This window comes from Bubalus bubalis, chromosome 11 (assembly GCF_019923935.1).
Source record: "Bubalus bubalis isolate 160015118507 breed Murrah chromosome 11, NDDB_SH_1, whole genome shotgun sequence".
Classification (NCBI taxonomy): domain Eukaryota; kingdom Metazoa; phylum Chordata; class Mammalia; order Artiodactyla; family Bovidae; genus Bubalus; species Bubalus bubalis.
Window position 1 is genome coordinate 50,651,861 of NC_059167.1, and position 17,741 is coordinate 50,669,601.

Genomic DNA, 17,741 nt, shown 5'->3' on the forward strand with positions numbered 1-17,741 from the left:
CTTAGTCTTAAAAAAATAAGTTGCCAGCAGCCTCTCCACAAGTGATGATGGTGCCGGGTCTATACCCAGACTGTTGACTCCAAAGCTAGCCTCGTTCTTTGCTTCTCATTTTTTTTTAGCATTTGGAAAAAATTACAAATTTTTTTTTGGTTTGGCCTCACTGCACAGCATGTGGGATCCTAGTTCCCTAACCAGGGATTGAACCTGTGCCACCTGCATTGGAAATGCGGAGCCTTAACCACTGGACCACCAGGGAAGTCCCTGGAAAAAATTTTAAATATGGAGAATAATAAAAATAAAACCCATGTACTCTCTTCTGGAATTGAAAGATATTAACATTTTGGCATATTTTGTATTTTTTTCTAAATAAAGAACTTTAAAGAAGTTCTCATTTTACTCCTCCCATTTCGATTCTTTGTCCTTCTTACCCTCCACCCTATCCTGCCCTAGCGCTTCCTTCAGAGGCAACTGGCCTCTATCCAGACCATGTTTCTCTGCTTTTATTACACGCACATATGTTTATTGTCAATATATAGCTTAGTTTCTGTGTTTAAAAAGGTATGCTGGGAGTTTCCTGGTGCCCTGGTGGTTAGGATTTGGTGCTTTCATCACAGGGCCTGGGTCTAACCCCTGGTCGGGGAACCATCCCACATGCTGTGTTGTGTGGACAAAATACAAATAAATAATAAAACAGTGTGTAAAATTTTATATATAGTGTATAAATAAATTTTACTGTATTTATTTTGAAACTTACTCTTTTCCCCAATTTTGTTTTTGGTGTTGTTCCATATACTAGATCTTAATTATTCATTTTGATGGCTCTCTAATATTCCACTATCTGAATATATTATAATGTATCCTCTTGATAGACATTTAGCTTGTTTCCAATTTTTTATTCTTTTACAAACAATACTGTACATGTATCTATGCTTATCAAGGGAGTAAACTTAGAGGAGGAATTGCCAGGGACTGGGGTTGGCACAGTCTCACCTCTGTCACTCTCCAAAGTGTGCATAGACTTCTACCTGTCATGTGTAAGGACAGATTTCCCCACATCCTCACCACCTCTTAGACTATAATTTTAGCCAGTTGTGAAATAATATTTCTTTGGCTTGGTTTTCATTTGCATCAGCCTGGTAACTGCTCATTACAACTAGCGAAATTGACCCTAACTTCTCAGCAGTCAAGCTCCCATTCTTATAAACTGGTTGTTCACATCTTTTGTTCATTTTTCTGTTTGGTGGTTTTTCTTTTTTCCTGCTGATTTGTAGGAATTCTGTATACTGCCAATATTAGTTGTTTATAAAACTAGTTGCATGTTATTATCTTTTCCCAGTTTATGGTTTTTGGTTGTTTATGGGGTTTTGTACAATATACACATTTAAAAAAAATTGTTATAAAATTATCAGTCTTTTTGTGCTGTGTTGTGTGTCTTGTTTGTCATAAGTTTTAGAGTTTTGTTTTTCATTTTTAGGTCTGTAATCACTACCTCCTCCGCCATATTCTTGCCCATCGTTCTTCCTTACTCTGTTTTTCTCCATAACACTTTATCATCTTGTGGTATATCCTACACTTACCTGTTTTGTTTGCTTATGTATTGTCTCTTTCTCCCCACTGGAATGTAAGCTCTCCGAGGGCAGTGGTTTTTGTCTGTTTCATTCATGTCTGTATCCCCAATACTTGAAATAGTCACTGGCATATAGCAAGTGCTCAATAAATTTTATTGAACAAATAAAGAGTAATCTGTATGGAGTTTATTTTTTGTGTATATAGTATGAATAGAAATTTCACCTTTTATTCCCTCATGGAAGGCTTGTTTCTCTAACACCATTCATTGATAGTCCATCCTTCCACCACTGACTTTTTTCATTCAGCCTTTATCAAGCTGAAGTAATTTCCTTTGCACCACTGTCTTTATATATTCCCATTCTCCTGCCTCTGTGCTAAAGTTTGCAGGAAAGTCAGCCCTCCACAAACAGCAGTGGGAGTGGGGGTGACGAAGAACTAGACCCTGTTTATAGAGAGCGCTTTTCTGATGGGTCAGTCAGTAAACATTTAAGAAGCACCTTTTATGAACCAAATGTAAAGACAGACCTGAGTCCTCAAAGCCCTCAGAGGATTTTCTGGTTGACATTAAAGCTGTTATAACTCAAGGCAGAATGTAAGGGTTGAGCAGGCAATGAGCTGTTTGCTGAGGACATAGAAACTGGAGAACACAGTGGTTAAGTTTGTAGGCATCAAGTAAATTAAATCTGTCTTTGCATCCTGCCTCTGCTTCTCACTGGGCTTTATATCTTGAGCAATTTACTTATCTTCTCCAACATTTAATTTCCTTATCAAAAAATGTGAGTGATGATAATAATACCTGCTTCAGAGGTTGTTGATGGAAAGAATGTACACTAAGGGCGTAGGTCAGTGCCTGCAAATATTCACTAATTCTAGTGTGCATGGAGAAACTTTAGGGAGGAGATGATATTTGACTGGGTCTTGCAGCATGGGTTAGATTTTTGTAGCAGGGATTGAGTAGGTGGAAAAGAACGTGCCAGACTAGACACAGGATCAATTAAAGGCACAAACATGAAGGCCAGAAAGTATAGGGTGAGTTCAGCGAGCAATATCCCAGTTTGAGTGCACTGTAATGATGACAGGGAGTAATGATGAAGAGACTGGAAATGTAGGTTGAGCCTAACTGCGGTGGATTAGCAGCAACAACCCGAGAAAACGTCCTTCATTTCTCAGCTCCTGATTCCTCGATGGCTCCCCATTGCCAATGCCTCTGGCAGGGGTTTCTTGAAGAATCAGAGAGGAGAGGGGCAAGTAGGGCAGCTCAGAGGCTCCCTGGAGAGTCCTGGTCAGTGCAGGTGAGGGTCCATGTTCCAGGGCATCTGAACTTTAGGAACATGTGTTTGTGTGATGTGCACCTGCGTGTGTATGTGTGTGTGTTTAATTGAAGCCTCCTTTATTTTTTGTTTTGCTTTGTCTTAGAATTGACACAATTCGTAAACAAATCTTTTTTTTTTTAATTTATTGGAATATAGTTGATTGACAACGATGTGTTAGTTTCAGGTGTACAGCAAAGTGAATCAGTTATACATATACATATATCCCCTCTTTTAAAGATTCTTTTCCCATATAGGTCATTAGAATATTGAGTAGAGTTCTCTGTGCTATACAGTAGGTCCTTATTAGTTATCTATTTTGTATATAGTAGTGCACATCTATCAATAGGAACCTTTTTTTAAACCACTTTTTTTTTAGCATCAGCTTTGTGTCAGGTGTGGAGCTGGGTACTTCTGTATACCCGCTTACCTCAGAGATTCTGAAGGTTGGGCCCCAGACCACTGTAATAAGCAAATATTACAGTAAAGTGAACCACATGAACTTTTTGGTTTCCCAGTGCATATAAAAGTTATGTTTATACTGTAGTCTATTAAGTGTACAATAGCATTATGTATAAAAAACTGTACAGACCTTTAATTAAAAATACTTTATTGCTAAAAACTGGTCACTAACCATCATCTGGGGCTTCACTGGTGGCTCAGTGGTAAAGAACCTGTCTGCCAATGCAGAAGATGTGGGTTCCATCCCTGAGTTGGGAAGATCCCCTGGAGAAGGAAATAGCAACCCACTCCAGTATTCTTGCCTGGAGACTCCCGATGGACAGAGGAGCCTGGCGGACTACAGTCCACGGAGTTTCAAAGATGCAGACATGACTAAGCGACTAAACAACAACAACAGAAGCATCATGTGAACCTTCAGTGAGTTGTAATCTTTTTCCTGCCGTGGAGGATTTAAAATATTGTGAGAATTATCAGAACGTGACACAGAGATACAAGGTGAGCAAATACTGTTGGAAAAATGGTGCTGACAGACTTGCTCAATACAGGGTTGCCACAAACCTTCAATTTGTGAGCAATGTGGTATGTGTAAAGCAGCATAAAGCGAAGTGCAGTAAAACGAGTTCTGCCTGTACATCCTCTAATTGTTTAGCCGGAAACATTTCTCTCTCTGGATATTCCTGTTCAGTGTATGGTCTTGTGTCCCGGATACTGTGTCCATCCAGGGAAGCTTAGAGGACCCTCCTTCCTGCTGTCCCACCTCACCTTCCTCTAAAGTCATGGAGGAGAAAAGAGCAGCCTTAAGATGTAGGGCCCCAGCAAACCGTTTGTAAAAGAAGGTATTGCCTGCCAGTGTTCTTCCCTGCCTGGCCTGATTTGCAGGCAGCACTGCCGAGATAGGCTGTCATCAGAGGGAGGACAGAGGCCACCCTCTGGACCTCAGGCTGGTGTGAACAGAAGAGCCCAGGCCTTGTCATCAGAGAGACATGGGTTTAGGTCTCAGCCCTGCCAGCATCAAACTCTTGGGCGACCAACTATCCTGGTTTGCCTGCAAATGAAAAGGTTCCTGACACATGAGACTAAAACCTAGGAAGTTCCAGGCCAGCTGGGACGGGCTGGTCCCCTCTTAGTCCTGTGGTCTGAACCTTTCCCTCACCCCATCGGCAGATGGCTGGTGCATCCCGTCTCTGGGTAGGAGGGGAACCAAACATCACTTGCCTGCTCCCCTGTTGTGCGAACTCGTGCACTTCTTGCTTCATGTGCTGGTTCCCTGCAAGTGGAGACAGGTCTCCCTGGCTCATGGCTGTGCTCCTGGAACCTAGCACTGGGTCATGGCTGATGTCGAGAAGTGAATGAACAGCGAAACTCTAGGAACCACAGTTTCTTCATCTATGGGGGTAATGACTCTGAGGGTTGTTTCTGAGAATAATGAGCTAAGCCAGCAAAAGCCCTGATGCCCAATATGCTCTTTTTCTTCCTTGCCAGTGAATGCCCGCAGATTGGGATACCAGTTTATCCATCCTTCACTGATGTTTGTATAGTCCAGTTATGAGTGGGTACCCAGGAGATTCAGGGGGCTGGTTCTTCTTCAGTAGAAGTGGGGTGATCTTTAATATAAGATAGAAATCAAACCAAATTAGATTACTTTACCGCAGAAGCCAGTTTCAACTGATCCTTTAGAATAGTATAGTTCTATGATTATATATTACTTCAAACTTAATAGAAAAAAATTGATTAAAATGTGTGCCCTGTTCATATCTGGCCTGGCTGAATGCCACAAGACACATTAATTGAAAATGAATTTCTCCAAACCCAATCAAACATCATGAAGATGAAAAATGTACCTTTTTCCCTCCGTTCCTTCATTGATTTTTCATTTTCCCCACTCAGAGCTTCATTTAGCAATTTTTCAGTTTCGTTTTGTTGTGGCCTTAACTCATCCCTCCGCTCCCCCCAAAATGAGATAATGTACCCTTTTCCGTGTCCTTTTTAAACTGTCCTTTGATGCTGCATTAGTGCAGGGCAGATCCGCGTCTTGTCATAGGTCCCTGCGTTGTATCATTTTTTAAGAAAAGAAGATAACCTTATTTTTAAATTCTTTCTGTGGCGGTTTTTACCAAAGGGGATGCACTTAAAAAATACATAACTCTGAAATCACACTGTTACAGCACTTATAAAATAGAATTAAGAGAAACTGTAGCAAAAAAAAAAAAACCTTTTAAGAGGAAGAGTATTAGATATCAATTGTTCTCAGTTTTCATGGTGAGGTGTTTGGGCATCAGGCATGATTCCTATTTTGTTGAGAGAAATGGAGAAAACTATTCGCCAGGTCACAGCATGTTGAGCTGAAAACTAGGCTGGGTTAGGACAAGAGGGAGCAAGGGGAGGTGATAAAAACCCTGGGTGAGTTCTAGAAGATTCTTGCCTGTCCTGTGTCAGCTGTAACCCAGTCAGTCCACTGGGTCTCTGGGTAACTGAGGGTTCATTGTGGGTAACAATAATAGGGATCTTCAGTCTATTTTTCTGTCAAATTTTCAAATAATTGAACAGCATGCATTTCCCATGAAAAGTCAAAAAAGACTCATTTTCAAGTATCATATTGCTTCTCTTTGACCTAGAATTCAGAACTCTGGTTCTCTCATTTTGATTAGAGACTTTGATTGGCAAGTATCCATTTTTGGTATATTTTCAATGGGAAAATGACTTCTTTCTTTACCAAGGTGGTTTAAAGTAGCAAGTCTTTTTATTTATTTGTTTTATAACTTGCTTTATTTTTAACATCTTTCATGTCAAATTAGGGTTCTATACCATTCATCTTAATGGCTTTATGAGTCCATTAGAAAGAGTAACAGAAAGAGGTACTGGTGATAGAGGTTTGGAAACTTTTTATTAATGTGTTGAGTTTCATGATAAGCACACACACAAATACCAACCATCACACTGATTTTGAATAAAAGTGCTTGGTTTACTTTCCTTGGCTATTCTTAAAATTAGAATGAAAACAAAACAAATTTCAGAGGAAATAAGCAATAATGTCAAAAACTTAGTTTGGATTAAAAAAATCTAATTTTCTTACTCTTAGAAAATTTTAAACAATTTAATTCACTGTGACAGTCAGTTTTAATGTACATTCTATATCATGCTCCGTTACAGTGTATCTCCTGTTTTATGAAAGGCATTTGCAGATGTATGTATATTATCATTTTCCAGCTGGTAAGAGAAAACACCCTAAAGCATAATCTCTTAAAGAAAAGTATCAAGTGCTATCTAGTATTTAATACTTATTTGCTGCTGTATTTCTTATATTCATTCATTTTTCTCCACATCGCCAACCTCCATACTGAGTTATGTTTCATGAGTCTTGCACAGTCGGGTACTATTCACATTCTTTTAATTATAGGCTATATCACATTCTGACATCTAACACGAAATGACCCGTGTCTTTCGTGTCTGTCACCAATGTGAAAAAATTCCAGGAAGCTGACAAGCCTTGCAACCTCCGGGGGTTGTTGTGAATCTATAAGAGGACCTTACTGAGTTTTTGTATAATTTCATTTGAGTATGGTTGACATACAAGGTCCTTTTTGAAAGAAATCGGGAGGGATCCTTTCACTATAGGAATCTGTTTCCAAAGCAGTTTATAAAAATGTGTGGATGGATAGCAGTGACTTCCCCTCCTAAGAGGACTGCTCTTTCATGTAAGATAATCGATACACTAAGCGTCTGTACCATGTGGGCTTGCTCTCTGGTGCAAGGGGAAGAGCTAAACAGACCGTGGCGGTGGCAGTGATGGTTCCTGCCAGGGCTTTGCTTGAAGGGCTGAAATGAACAGAGACAGATGAACGGCAGCCTGGAGGACTTGGCAAGAGCTAGCCTGGGAAGTGACTGTGGAGTACTCCTGCCAGCAGATTTCCTGGTGGAGAAGCGGATGGAGGGTGGGAGGCCCTGCCTGGTGAAGGCACCAGCTGGGGCAGAGGTCCCACTGTGTTCACAGCACACTCAGAGGATGGAGTGGCTTCTTTGTAGGGTTCATTGTGGGCCAGAGCTGGCAAGAAAGGAAACTGGGGAGATAAAGTGGGACCACAGCAGAAGCATCTCATGTCCACACTAGGGAGCTGGAACATTAGACCGCTTGGGAGGGTTGTTCTGTTTTGTTACTGTTTTCTTTTATTGAAGTGTACTTTATTTACAATGCTGGGTTAGAGTCAGGTGTACGGCAAAGTGATTTGGTTATATATAACCAATTCTTTTCTATTATAGGTTATTACAAGACGTTGAGGATAGTTCCCTGTACTATACAGTAGATCCTTGTTGGTTATCTGTTTTATATATAGTAGTGTGTGTGTGTGAATCCCGAACTCCTAATTTGTCCCTCCCCCTTAGAAGCTTGGGAGGGTTTTTGAGTAAGAGAGCATCTCTGAAGTAGAGCCTAGAAGTAGACTTGGTCCAGGTGACTCCAATGTGTGGCTCTAGTTGAAAGGGATTGCTTGGCTCCAACCATCTATCCAGGTAACTCAATTGTGGCTAAAGAAGAAAAGCTGTTACCGTTTTAAAAACTAGATGACCCCCTAAACCTGTCTTATATCAAACTGGCCTGTTCCTGCATGATCATTTAGGCTACAAGACATATATTCAGTTTGAATTACAAAAATTAAAAAAAAAACAACAACTTGCTAATGAAGACAAAATTAGACATCAGTTCAGTGAGTTAGCATCAAGTAAAAGGTTCTAGATTTTACTAAGATGGGTTTCTTCACTTTGTTCTATAAGAGGGTTTACGGTTTGATTTTTTAGATTAATGAATTGATCTCTGGCTGTGTCTGGTCTTAGTCGAGGTACTCAGGATCTTCACTGTGGTGTGGGAGCTTCTCTAGTTGTGGCTTGTGGGATCTCTAGTTGGGGCGCCTGGGCTGAGTAGCTGTGACCCATGGGCTTAGTTGCTTTGTGGCATGTGGGCTCTTAGTTCCCCAACTAGGGATTGAACCCATCTTCCTTGTATTGGAAGGTGGATTCTTCACCTGGATCATCAGGGAAGTTCCCCTGCTGTTTGATATTTAAAGTTAACTGTTGCAACAAGATGACATTCTTGGGTAAGTAAGATAGAAGCACTGATTTTCCAGACTTCACCTAATTTCTTGTTTCTTAATGTTTTGACTTGAGCCTGGTAACTCGGGTCATTTACCAGCACCTGGTGACAGCTAGAGTTAAATGCAGCTTTGTGAAGTGTATGTAAACCTCGTAGAGGTCAAATTTACAAACTGATACGAGTCAAGAAGTGAGAGCAAATGTGCCAAATGGATTTCACTTTGCATACTGCCTGTGTAGTTCCCTGGATTTGGGGATGCCCCCAATTTTGGGGGGTGCTTTGGAGGTTATGTATTTCGCAAGTCTGTCTTGGTTACTCTGGTCCTCTCAGAGTCTCTTCCAAACAACTTTGTTTCTGAAGTCTACAGGGTGAATTGTTTAGAGGTAATGGATGGACAGATTCTTTGATTCATTCATTCAATGTCTGAGAATATGAAGCTGATCAAGGCCTTTACTCTCACGAAGCTGACAGTCTAGGGAGGAAGAAATACCAGTAATAACATAGTAGTAGCTGATTTTTGAGAGTTTATGTTACTATAGGAGTAAGATATAGGAGACAATATGTCAAGGCTCTTTGAAGTTGGCAGTCGGAAATAACAGCATTTTTCACACAAATGTGTGATTTAGATATTATGGAAAAGAACCAAAGGCTTGGGAGTCAGATGTTGGCTAGAATAATAGCAAACCCAGATACATGTGGGCATGCGTGCTTAGTTGTTCAGTCATGTCCAACTCTTTGCAACCCATTGGACTATAGCCCGGCAGGCTCCTCTATCCATGGGACTTTTCAGGCAAGAATATTGGAGTGGGTTGCCATTTCCTTCTCTGGGGAATCTTCCTGACCCAGGGAGGGAACCTGTGTCTCCTGTGTCTCTTGCATTGTGGGTGGATTCTTTACCCGCTGAGCCATTGGGGAAGTCCCATCCAGACACATGAGAGTCTGCTTATTTTAGAAACTGGATGACTTACTTTGGAGAAGGCATGAGGTGTGCTTCAGGAGCAGACATCTGTAGGGGAATAACTTGAAATTAGAAGTTGGCACCCCTTGTAAGGCATGAGGGGCCTGCCATGCACTGCCTGCCAGCCTAAGCATCCTTTGTCCCTAGTCTGAACACGTCAGCTCTGACCACAGAATATACTGTACAGGATGCTTCTCTGAGAAATGCTCAAGGATGAAAGCAAATGAGTGTGCACGGCTTTCATTTTTACTGCAAGAGCACAATCGCTTCTTGAAGCATCAGTTGCTGAAAAACTTGAGCCCTGTCATCAGAACCTTCAGATCCCTTACATTCTTCCCACACCCATTTTTTCCTCCAGAGCAAGGTGCCTCCTCACACTAACATTAGCCCAGAAGTCTCCCCTCAGCTCTCTTTCCCTAGATGATATCTCTGCTTTGCACTGATTTCTTTTTAAAACTAAAATCTAGGGAAAAGGTGAGTAGAATAATCTTGGTCTCTTCCTATGAGCTGTTCATGAGGGCATCCTTAACCCTCTCACTTCTCTTGATTCACTGATTGCTTCAGAGATGGTGCACTAGTGTGTGTGTGTGAAGTCATTTGTGTTATTTGATGAAATATTACCCAACTTTGGAATATTTTAGTTCACGTCAGTACACATTTTGCCTATCATTTAAAGACTTTAAAAGTCAGCTTTTAAGAATTTTAACAATATAAGAAGGAATGAAAAAGGGCCACGATAAGGATAACTTCTGCAAATTTTCCTACAAAAAGTGAAGGAAATGTAAATAAAACAAACTTTTGTTTTGCCCATAATCCTACCCTAACTGCAGAATGATTTCATTTATCTAACTTCTCTTCCAGCTTCTACTTTCATCGTTGTAAACTCTTGTTTTTCTGTCCCTTGAGGCTTTTTGTAAACACTTTTCCATTTTGTAATAGATTTGTTTTTAGTGTTTGTGTAATATATTCCATCAAATTGATATTCCATAATTTATTACCACTTCCTTTAGTGCTGGACATTAAGGTTATTTCCATTTTCTCTCTATTATAAATAATAGGAGTAAGAACATCTTTGTATATATAGCTCTGTTCCTACATCTGAATTATATCCTTAGGATAAATTCCCAGGAGTGGGATTAGTAGGTCAAAGGGTATGAACAGCTTTATGGCTCTTAATATTTATTGCTAAATTGCCCAAAGGGTCATTCTAATTTACAGCACCACCTGCAGCACACGAGAAGAGCTGTCTCTCCCAGCCCTTCCAGCGCCAGTTTTCTCAGTCTGTAGTTTCAGGCAAATTTAATAGATATGAAAGGATACTAGTGACTGTTTTTAACGGTTAAAGTTATTTTTTAATCAACATTGAACATTTTTCCTTAAGTATGTTTCTTGTGTTCTATTTTGTATAAATGGTTTGCTTTTCATGATGGAGTATTATATTTTTTGACACCAGGTGGAACTTAAAATATTTTATCACAAAAATGTCTAATTACTCAGGACAAAGAGGGTAATAATGAATCATTCAACAAACAGCAAGATTTGGCCACATTTGCCTCATTTCCACCTTCTTTTCCTTTTATTTTTTCCTTTGTGCAATTATTTTAAAAGGCAAGTCCCAGACATTCTGCGTGTTTCACTAGGCATCTCTAAAACATGTGTACTTTTTCCTTCTGTAATCATAATTAGTTATTATTACATGTTAGTTTTCACAGCTAATAAAATCAATGATAATTCTTGGTCCCATTTGATATCAATCTGTAATAACATTTTCCAAAATGTCTTTAAAAAGTCTTTTAATAGTACTTTGCTCCAATCAGCATATAGAGAAGTCCACTATACTTGGTTGGTAGGTTTCTAAAGTCCTTTGATCTAGAGCATGCTCCGTTTACTCCCCTCTCGCCCCCAACTCAAGTTTACCCCAACCCAGTGACATACTGCAGGAACTAAGTCAGCTGTCCTATAAATGTTCCCACATTCTGAATTTGACTTTTTGTCTACTTATTAGCTTGATTAGATTCTTTTTTTTTTTTTAATTTTATTTTATTTTAAACTTTACATAACTGTATTAGTTTTGCCAAATATCAAAATGAATCTGCCACAGGTATACATGTGTTCCCCATCCTGAACCCTCCTCCCTCCTCCCTCCCCATTCCATCCCTCTGGGTCGTCCCAGTGCACCAGCCCCAAGCATCCAGTATCGTGCATCGAACTTCTGTTTCAACTTTTTTTAGTCGGGGTAGGCAAGACTGCTTCCTGGGTGATTCATTTTGTACTGCTCCAGGGGCACATATTGTCTGGTGATCCCACTTTGGGTGATGGTGAGGCTGGCTGTGGATTCAGGTGGTGACAGCCCTCAGCACAGTTATCAGGTTCCTCATCTGGAATGCCGCTCAGCATTTCATCTGTCCATGAAAGTTGCTTGAGTCTGTTAGTAATATTTCCTAGGTATCATACAATGGTGATTTCCAAATTCTCTCCCTCCTTCTCCATTTATTACCTAGAATTCTTCTGTAAAGTAAAACTTCTTTCCTCATAAACTGGGACTTTTTTTTAGTAATCTCAACATGCAGTTTGTGCAAGTAAGGCAGGATAAATGCTTTATCCTTTTCTCTAAATCTTCAAGCTTCTAAGTAAGGAGTTGGTTCTGCTGTCATTTCCAATTGTTGCTGCTTTGTTTTTTCTTTTTTAAGAATCATAAAATGCTCAGGGTTTTAAAAAATATATATATTCCCTGTGTTTTACTTAATTACACTCTTTTTGATGTACAAATTGTCCTGTCTTTGACCCAAGGGAGACCCTTCATGTCTTTGTTTTCAGGTAGAATAAGGTGTCTCAGGTTTATCTAGTATATTTTTAAAAAAGAAAACAAAAATTATGAGTTCATACTGATACTTTCATTTCAAATCTAACAAAACTTTTTTTTACCTCTTTGATTTCATACTCATATTTCTTTCTCTTACACTAAAGACCTTGGTTCCAAATGTTATTATACAACCTATCAAATAGTTTCAAAATATAATACTAACATTACTATCCAAATTTTCCCAGTGAGTGAGAGATTTTTTTGCAATTCTTATCTTTAGAATACATCCACTAAAAATATCCAGTCAAATTACCTTGTTCTAACAGTGCCTGAATTACTTCTTTTAACCAATTTGATATACACTTAAGTTCCTTTATTTCAGTTTGTTTTCAAATTTTAGGATTCACTTTTTCCCCCCTTTTTGGCTTTTATTTTTTGAATCTATAAAATGTGCTTCCAAGATTGATCCTGTGTAACAAGGTTATTATCAGAAAAGTCTTTCTTCTGTCTCTTCCTTCTAATTTCCTCCCTCTCCCTGTTGGTAAATATTAAGACTTGTTTGATCTTTGTAGTGTTTCTTTTTGCACATATTCATTCATACGTCTTTAGCAGTTTTACACCAAAATATTCATTCATATGTCTTCAGCAGTTTTACACCAAAGCCAGCATACCATACATTCCTTACAATATACTGTATCAGGGTTTTAGAGATCTTCACTTTTTCTTGAAGGTTACAAGGAAATCCATTGTTAAGATGTATCATAGTTTTATCAGCCACTTATTGATGGAGTTCTGTCTTTGTGTGTGTGTGTTGCCTAAAATCCTATGTCCAAGTCATTTCATATTTTGGCTAATGTATCTATAGGATCTATTCCTTGAAATAGAATTGCTGGGTCAAAGGTTAAGTGTAATTGTACACTTGTACTTCTTTTACTTATTGCTAGAGTCCCTTTTGTAGGAATTGTATCATTTTGCACAGAGAGGGATTTTTTTAAAAAGGTTCTGCAAATGCTCAAATTTCATATAAAAATTATTGGAAAATTAGTGCATTCTTCCAAATCACATGTTATTTATTGAACACACACTCTGTTCCCACTATTGTCCAAGACATGGCCTGGTACAGAACACTCTGGTTCCTGCTTTTAGGAAACCTGCAATTTGTCCATGGAGACATGATTCATGAATGAAAAACAAATGGTACTCCAAGATAGATATAGTATAAAAACAAAGGGAAAAAACCCAGCTCAAGCCCCTGTCTTTCAGAGGACTTTCCTGCTTGCCCCAGGCCTCATGAGTCCTCAATCCTCTGAATTTCATTATTACTTTCAGTGACAGTGACCTTTTTCCCAGAGCAAAACTTTTGACACTTAGTTGAACAAATATGAATATACAAACAGGACCAACAGAGCTGAATGTTGGAAATACAGGCTGTGGCATAAATTCAAGCTGAATAAATTTTTTATGTAGAGTTACGTCTGCATTTCTCAAAGCATCAGTGAAGTTTTACTAAGGGTTCCACGGCAAAATCAGTGCAGAAATGTTAGACTAAATAAACCTAATGAAACAGCTCCACAACCATGTTTGATGTCCCAAGCTTACCTGGGCACAGAACCCCCCTCTCCATGGAGCACATCATGTTAATACTGTTGCACAGAACACAGAAGAACCAAAATGTAGTTTCTGTTTGAATGAAAGCCAAAGGCTTCTCTTCTAGTTGATTAACTTGTACAGTTCTGCATTTTTGATTAACAATGTCCAATTTGTTTCTTTCTAGATTGAATCACTAAAAAAGAAGGTGCAGCAGAAACAACTCTTAATATTGCAGCTTTTAGAAAAGATATCTTTCTTAGAAGGAGAGGTAAGAAGCTATGTTTCTTCATGCTGGTGTCTTCCCTACCATTAAATTTTATGTTGCTGAGCCTACCGCTGACACTTAATTAAAAATATGGCTATTTCCTGGCCTTATAAAATTGATTGAAGGTTAACTGCCAACATTGAAAATGAGGTTCTGACAGCTAGTTTTTCTTTACCATCTGACTCTCCTCATCCCCCCTTGCTACCCACCTCTGCTTTTTGGCTCCCATTTTTCTTATTCAGGAATTTTCTTAGCAAGTTGGATAGGCTGCTGATGAATACTGATAACTCCCCACATCTGTGTTGTGCTTTATAATTTGCCAAGTATTTTCACATACATCTCTCACATGATTTTCTCAACAACCCTAAGAAAGGCAAGATGAGGTTTATTCTCTCAATAATAACAAGAAAAAGGCACAGGGAAGGCAGGTAGTTTTTCTCAAGGTTACACAGTTCAGTGCCAGAGCCAGGCTGAGACAGACCCCTCAGCCAGTACTCTTCTGTGACCTCAAGTCAACACGCTTTAGAGGTGACTTCTTGTTTAATCACTAAGTCATGTGCTACTCTTTGTGACCCCATGGACTGTAGCTCCTCTGTCCAGGGGATTGCCCAGGCAAGGATTTTAGAGTGGGTTGCCATTTCCTTCTCCAGGGAATCTTCTTGACCCAGGGATCGAACCCACATCTTCTGCTTGGCAGGTAGGTTCTTTACCACTGAGCCACCAGGGAAGCCCCAGAGGCGACTTAATTTCACTGAAAACTTCTATGATATTTAGTATTCATGACTTTATGGCCTTTTGAAAGGCATTTTGGGAATTTTGTGGAGGAAATTATGGAGTTGAAAGAACTTTAAGAGCTTAGGTGTTAATAGAAGTGGAAGCCTTCTGTTTTCTCTGAAGGCTTTTTATTAAGAACTTGGCATTGAGCCTCTTCATTTAAGGCTCCGTGAATCTCTCCTTGTCTGTGTCCCGTTTCTAGTCCTTCCCCAGTGAGAGAGAGCTCAGGAGAGAGTGGTGAAGTAAGGACACAGGAAAATAATGACAGTAATTAAGCTCCTAGTGTGTGTTGGGCGCTTTTACTTTCTGTATCTTTTGTATACCATAGAGGCTAAGAGTGGAATCAGACTTGCCTAGGATTGAACCCTACATTCTTATTAGCTGGGTGACCCTGGAAAGGTTTCTTAGAATTAGAACCTGAGGATGATAACGGCACCTATGTGTGTGTCCATGTGATGGGAGTGCATAGAAAGTAGCTGGCATGCCTAAGCAATCAATCATTTTTTCTTTATTAAGAGGGAAGAGTTAGATTATATTTCCTCCATTTTATAGCTAAAGAAACTGAGGTTCAGGGATGTTAAGGAACCCACCCAAAGTGACAGTTATAAGTGAGTAAGCCTGAGCACTTAACCACCATGTTTGTAGGGGTGGTGAGCAGGGTCTGCGTTTCCTCTGTTTTGGGGGGGCTGCCTATAAAAGTCATAAGCAGAAACCCCTCATGGCCCAGAGGGACCTGAGAGCAGACTCAAAGCCCATGGGTTCATTGTCCCGACAGCTGAGTAAGTGGACATTTGTCCTGTCCCCTGAGTCCAGCTCTAGCTTTATGAATGGAGACTTCTGTATCGAAGACTGTCCTCTGAGATCACAGCTCCCTGTGGAGGAATCACAGCTCCACACTGAGAGTCAGAGTGTGACCTGGTGAAAGTCATGGGTTCCGAGAGAGGCTGGTTCCAAGAAGGAGATGCTGACAGGAGAGGCAGAGGGTTACCCAACACTGTGCCCACCCCCTCCCATCTCCCCCAGCTGGCTGTGCTACCAAGCCGGCTCCCCTGCTGGGAATTTAGAAAATGCCCAAGGGGGGACTGTGCTTTGAGAAGAGCCTTACACATATGTGTGCTTTTGATTTGGTGAACTCCTCTCTTCTCTTCATTTGGGTTGCCCAGACTCTGACTTGTGGATGTGAGTCCGCTAGTTTAGTTAGGAGGTGATCCCTGAAAGCCCCAGTGAGCAGAGGAGAAATGAGTCAGGGAAAGCATGAAGGCCTCTACCGACGACCTTACTGAGATTGCCACTGGGGATGGCTGCTGCTCACTTGCCCTGGGTTTCCAGGGGAGATGGCGCGCACTAGCCTCTGAGATATCCTTATCTGAAGGTCTGAAAGCTGGGGCATTTGTCCACTAACTCCCATCAGTAGTTGGTTGAGGCCTGCTCCAGGAGGTTGTGGCAATTCTGGCCTGCCCTGGGCAGAGCCAGCTGGCTCTGGTGGGCAGAGGAAGCCCCCCAGGTAAAAAGTCATGAAGGCATGTCAGGAATTGGTGAGTATCCAGAGCATGGGGGTGGGGTGGCCGTGTCTGCCGTGTGCATCCAAAAAGTCATTCAGAATGGTTTGAAAACCATTTCTCCTTGAGCATTTAAACACTGATTATAGATTTGGTTGATTAAATTTCCCTAAACTATTTAAATTCCACTACAAATTTAGAATGCCAAATTCCTTTTGATCATCCATCTTAAACAACAGATAAAACATATACAACATGTCAAGATTTAATAATACATTTACACTTTAACTTATTCTAAAATATTAAGTATCTTGGGTTTAATTTATATCTTCGTTGTTTGTGTTCTTGGTTTTTAAGATCTTCGAAAGGCCATTGTTTCACTTATTTCAGTGTTTTCTTAGAGTTAACCTAAATGTCATTGTGACATTTTCCAGACAGTTGCACTGATCTTTCATATCCAGAGGACAAGGAATACCTTTTCTGAGCAGCAAAGCCTACAGGATGCTGACTCTTGGAGGGACACCTTCTTGCGTTATGGTACAGGACTAGGTGGCTTCCAGGTGATTCAAACTCAGGACCCCTTATCATTGGGCTGTGCTGACCTATCTTTAGTACTATTAAAAATATGTATATTCCTTATTAATACTTTACCATTCTTTGTCAGACTAGGTAAAGATTTCACCTCTTAGGAGATGAGTTTGAGCTCTTGGTTTTCCTCTTCAGGTTGTGTAAGCAGTTGATGATGTTACAAACACACTGCTGACTGTCATCTCCTTGTTAATTGTGTGTGACCACAATGCCAGTGCATCTCTGCCTCTCTTTCCACCTGTTTGTTGTATGACCACCAATGCCAAGCAGTCCTTCCAAGGGCCCTCAAGTCCTGCATGACCTGACTTATAGTTCCTTTTGTTATTTCTTCCTACTCACCACAGAAATCACAGAAGACAGACATGTAATGAACACTCTGTAAAAGAAACTACATGGCCTTATATATGAATGCTTCTCAGTTTTAAAGATCAATAACAAATTATAACATATCTTATTATTCTCATCTTTCTTTGCTATGAAAACTTCCTTTTTCTACACTTTATATTAACTTTCCTTTTGTAGGACATCATGAACAAAAGGCATTTCACAGACTCATGTTGCTTCCACGGTGATTTTTCTTTCTCTTAAGTTTCGAAGCTCAGAGTATCACAGCTCATCTGGGGAGAGAGTTCTGCAGTCCCTTCCTCTCCCATCAGCAGAGTTCCTGATGCCTGTGGAGTCATTCTTGCTGTTTGGCAACAGGCATTTCAGACCTGTTCCCGTTGTTGTCCAATCCCAAGATATGATACTGGCCTGTTTCCAAGGAGCCCTGGTTTTAGTGGAGAACTGTACTGCTGACTACCTGGGCATGAGCATTGGTAGTGGGCTAAACTGCTGAGC

At 40.2% G+C, this 17,741-nt stretch overlaps 1 protein-coding gene across 2 annotated transcripts in view; it reads left to right on the forward strand.

Moving 5' to 3' along the window:
• Positions 1-17,741, forward strand: part of LOC102397466 (myocardial zonula adherens protein) — a 114,583-nt gene that overhangs the window by 62,270 nt on the left and 34,572 nt on the right. For both annotated transcript variants that reach the window (XM_044925057.2, XM_006048721.4), the window contains exon 11: positions 13,960-14,043. In XM_044925057.2, the coding sequence (XP_044780992.2) occupies positions 13,960-14,043 (84 nt within the window). The remainder of the gene's footprint in view (positions 1-13,959; positions 14,044-17,741) is intronic.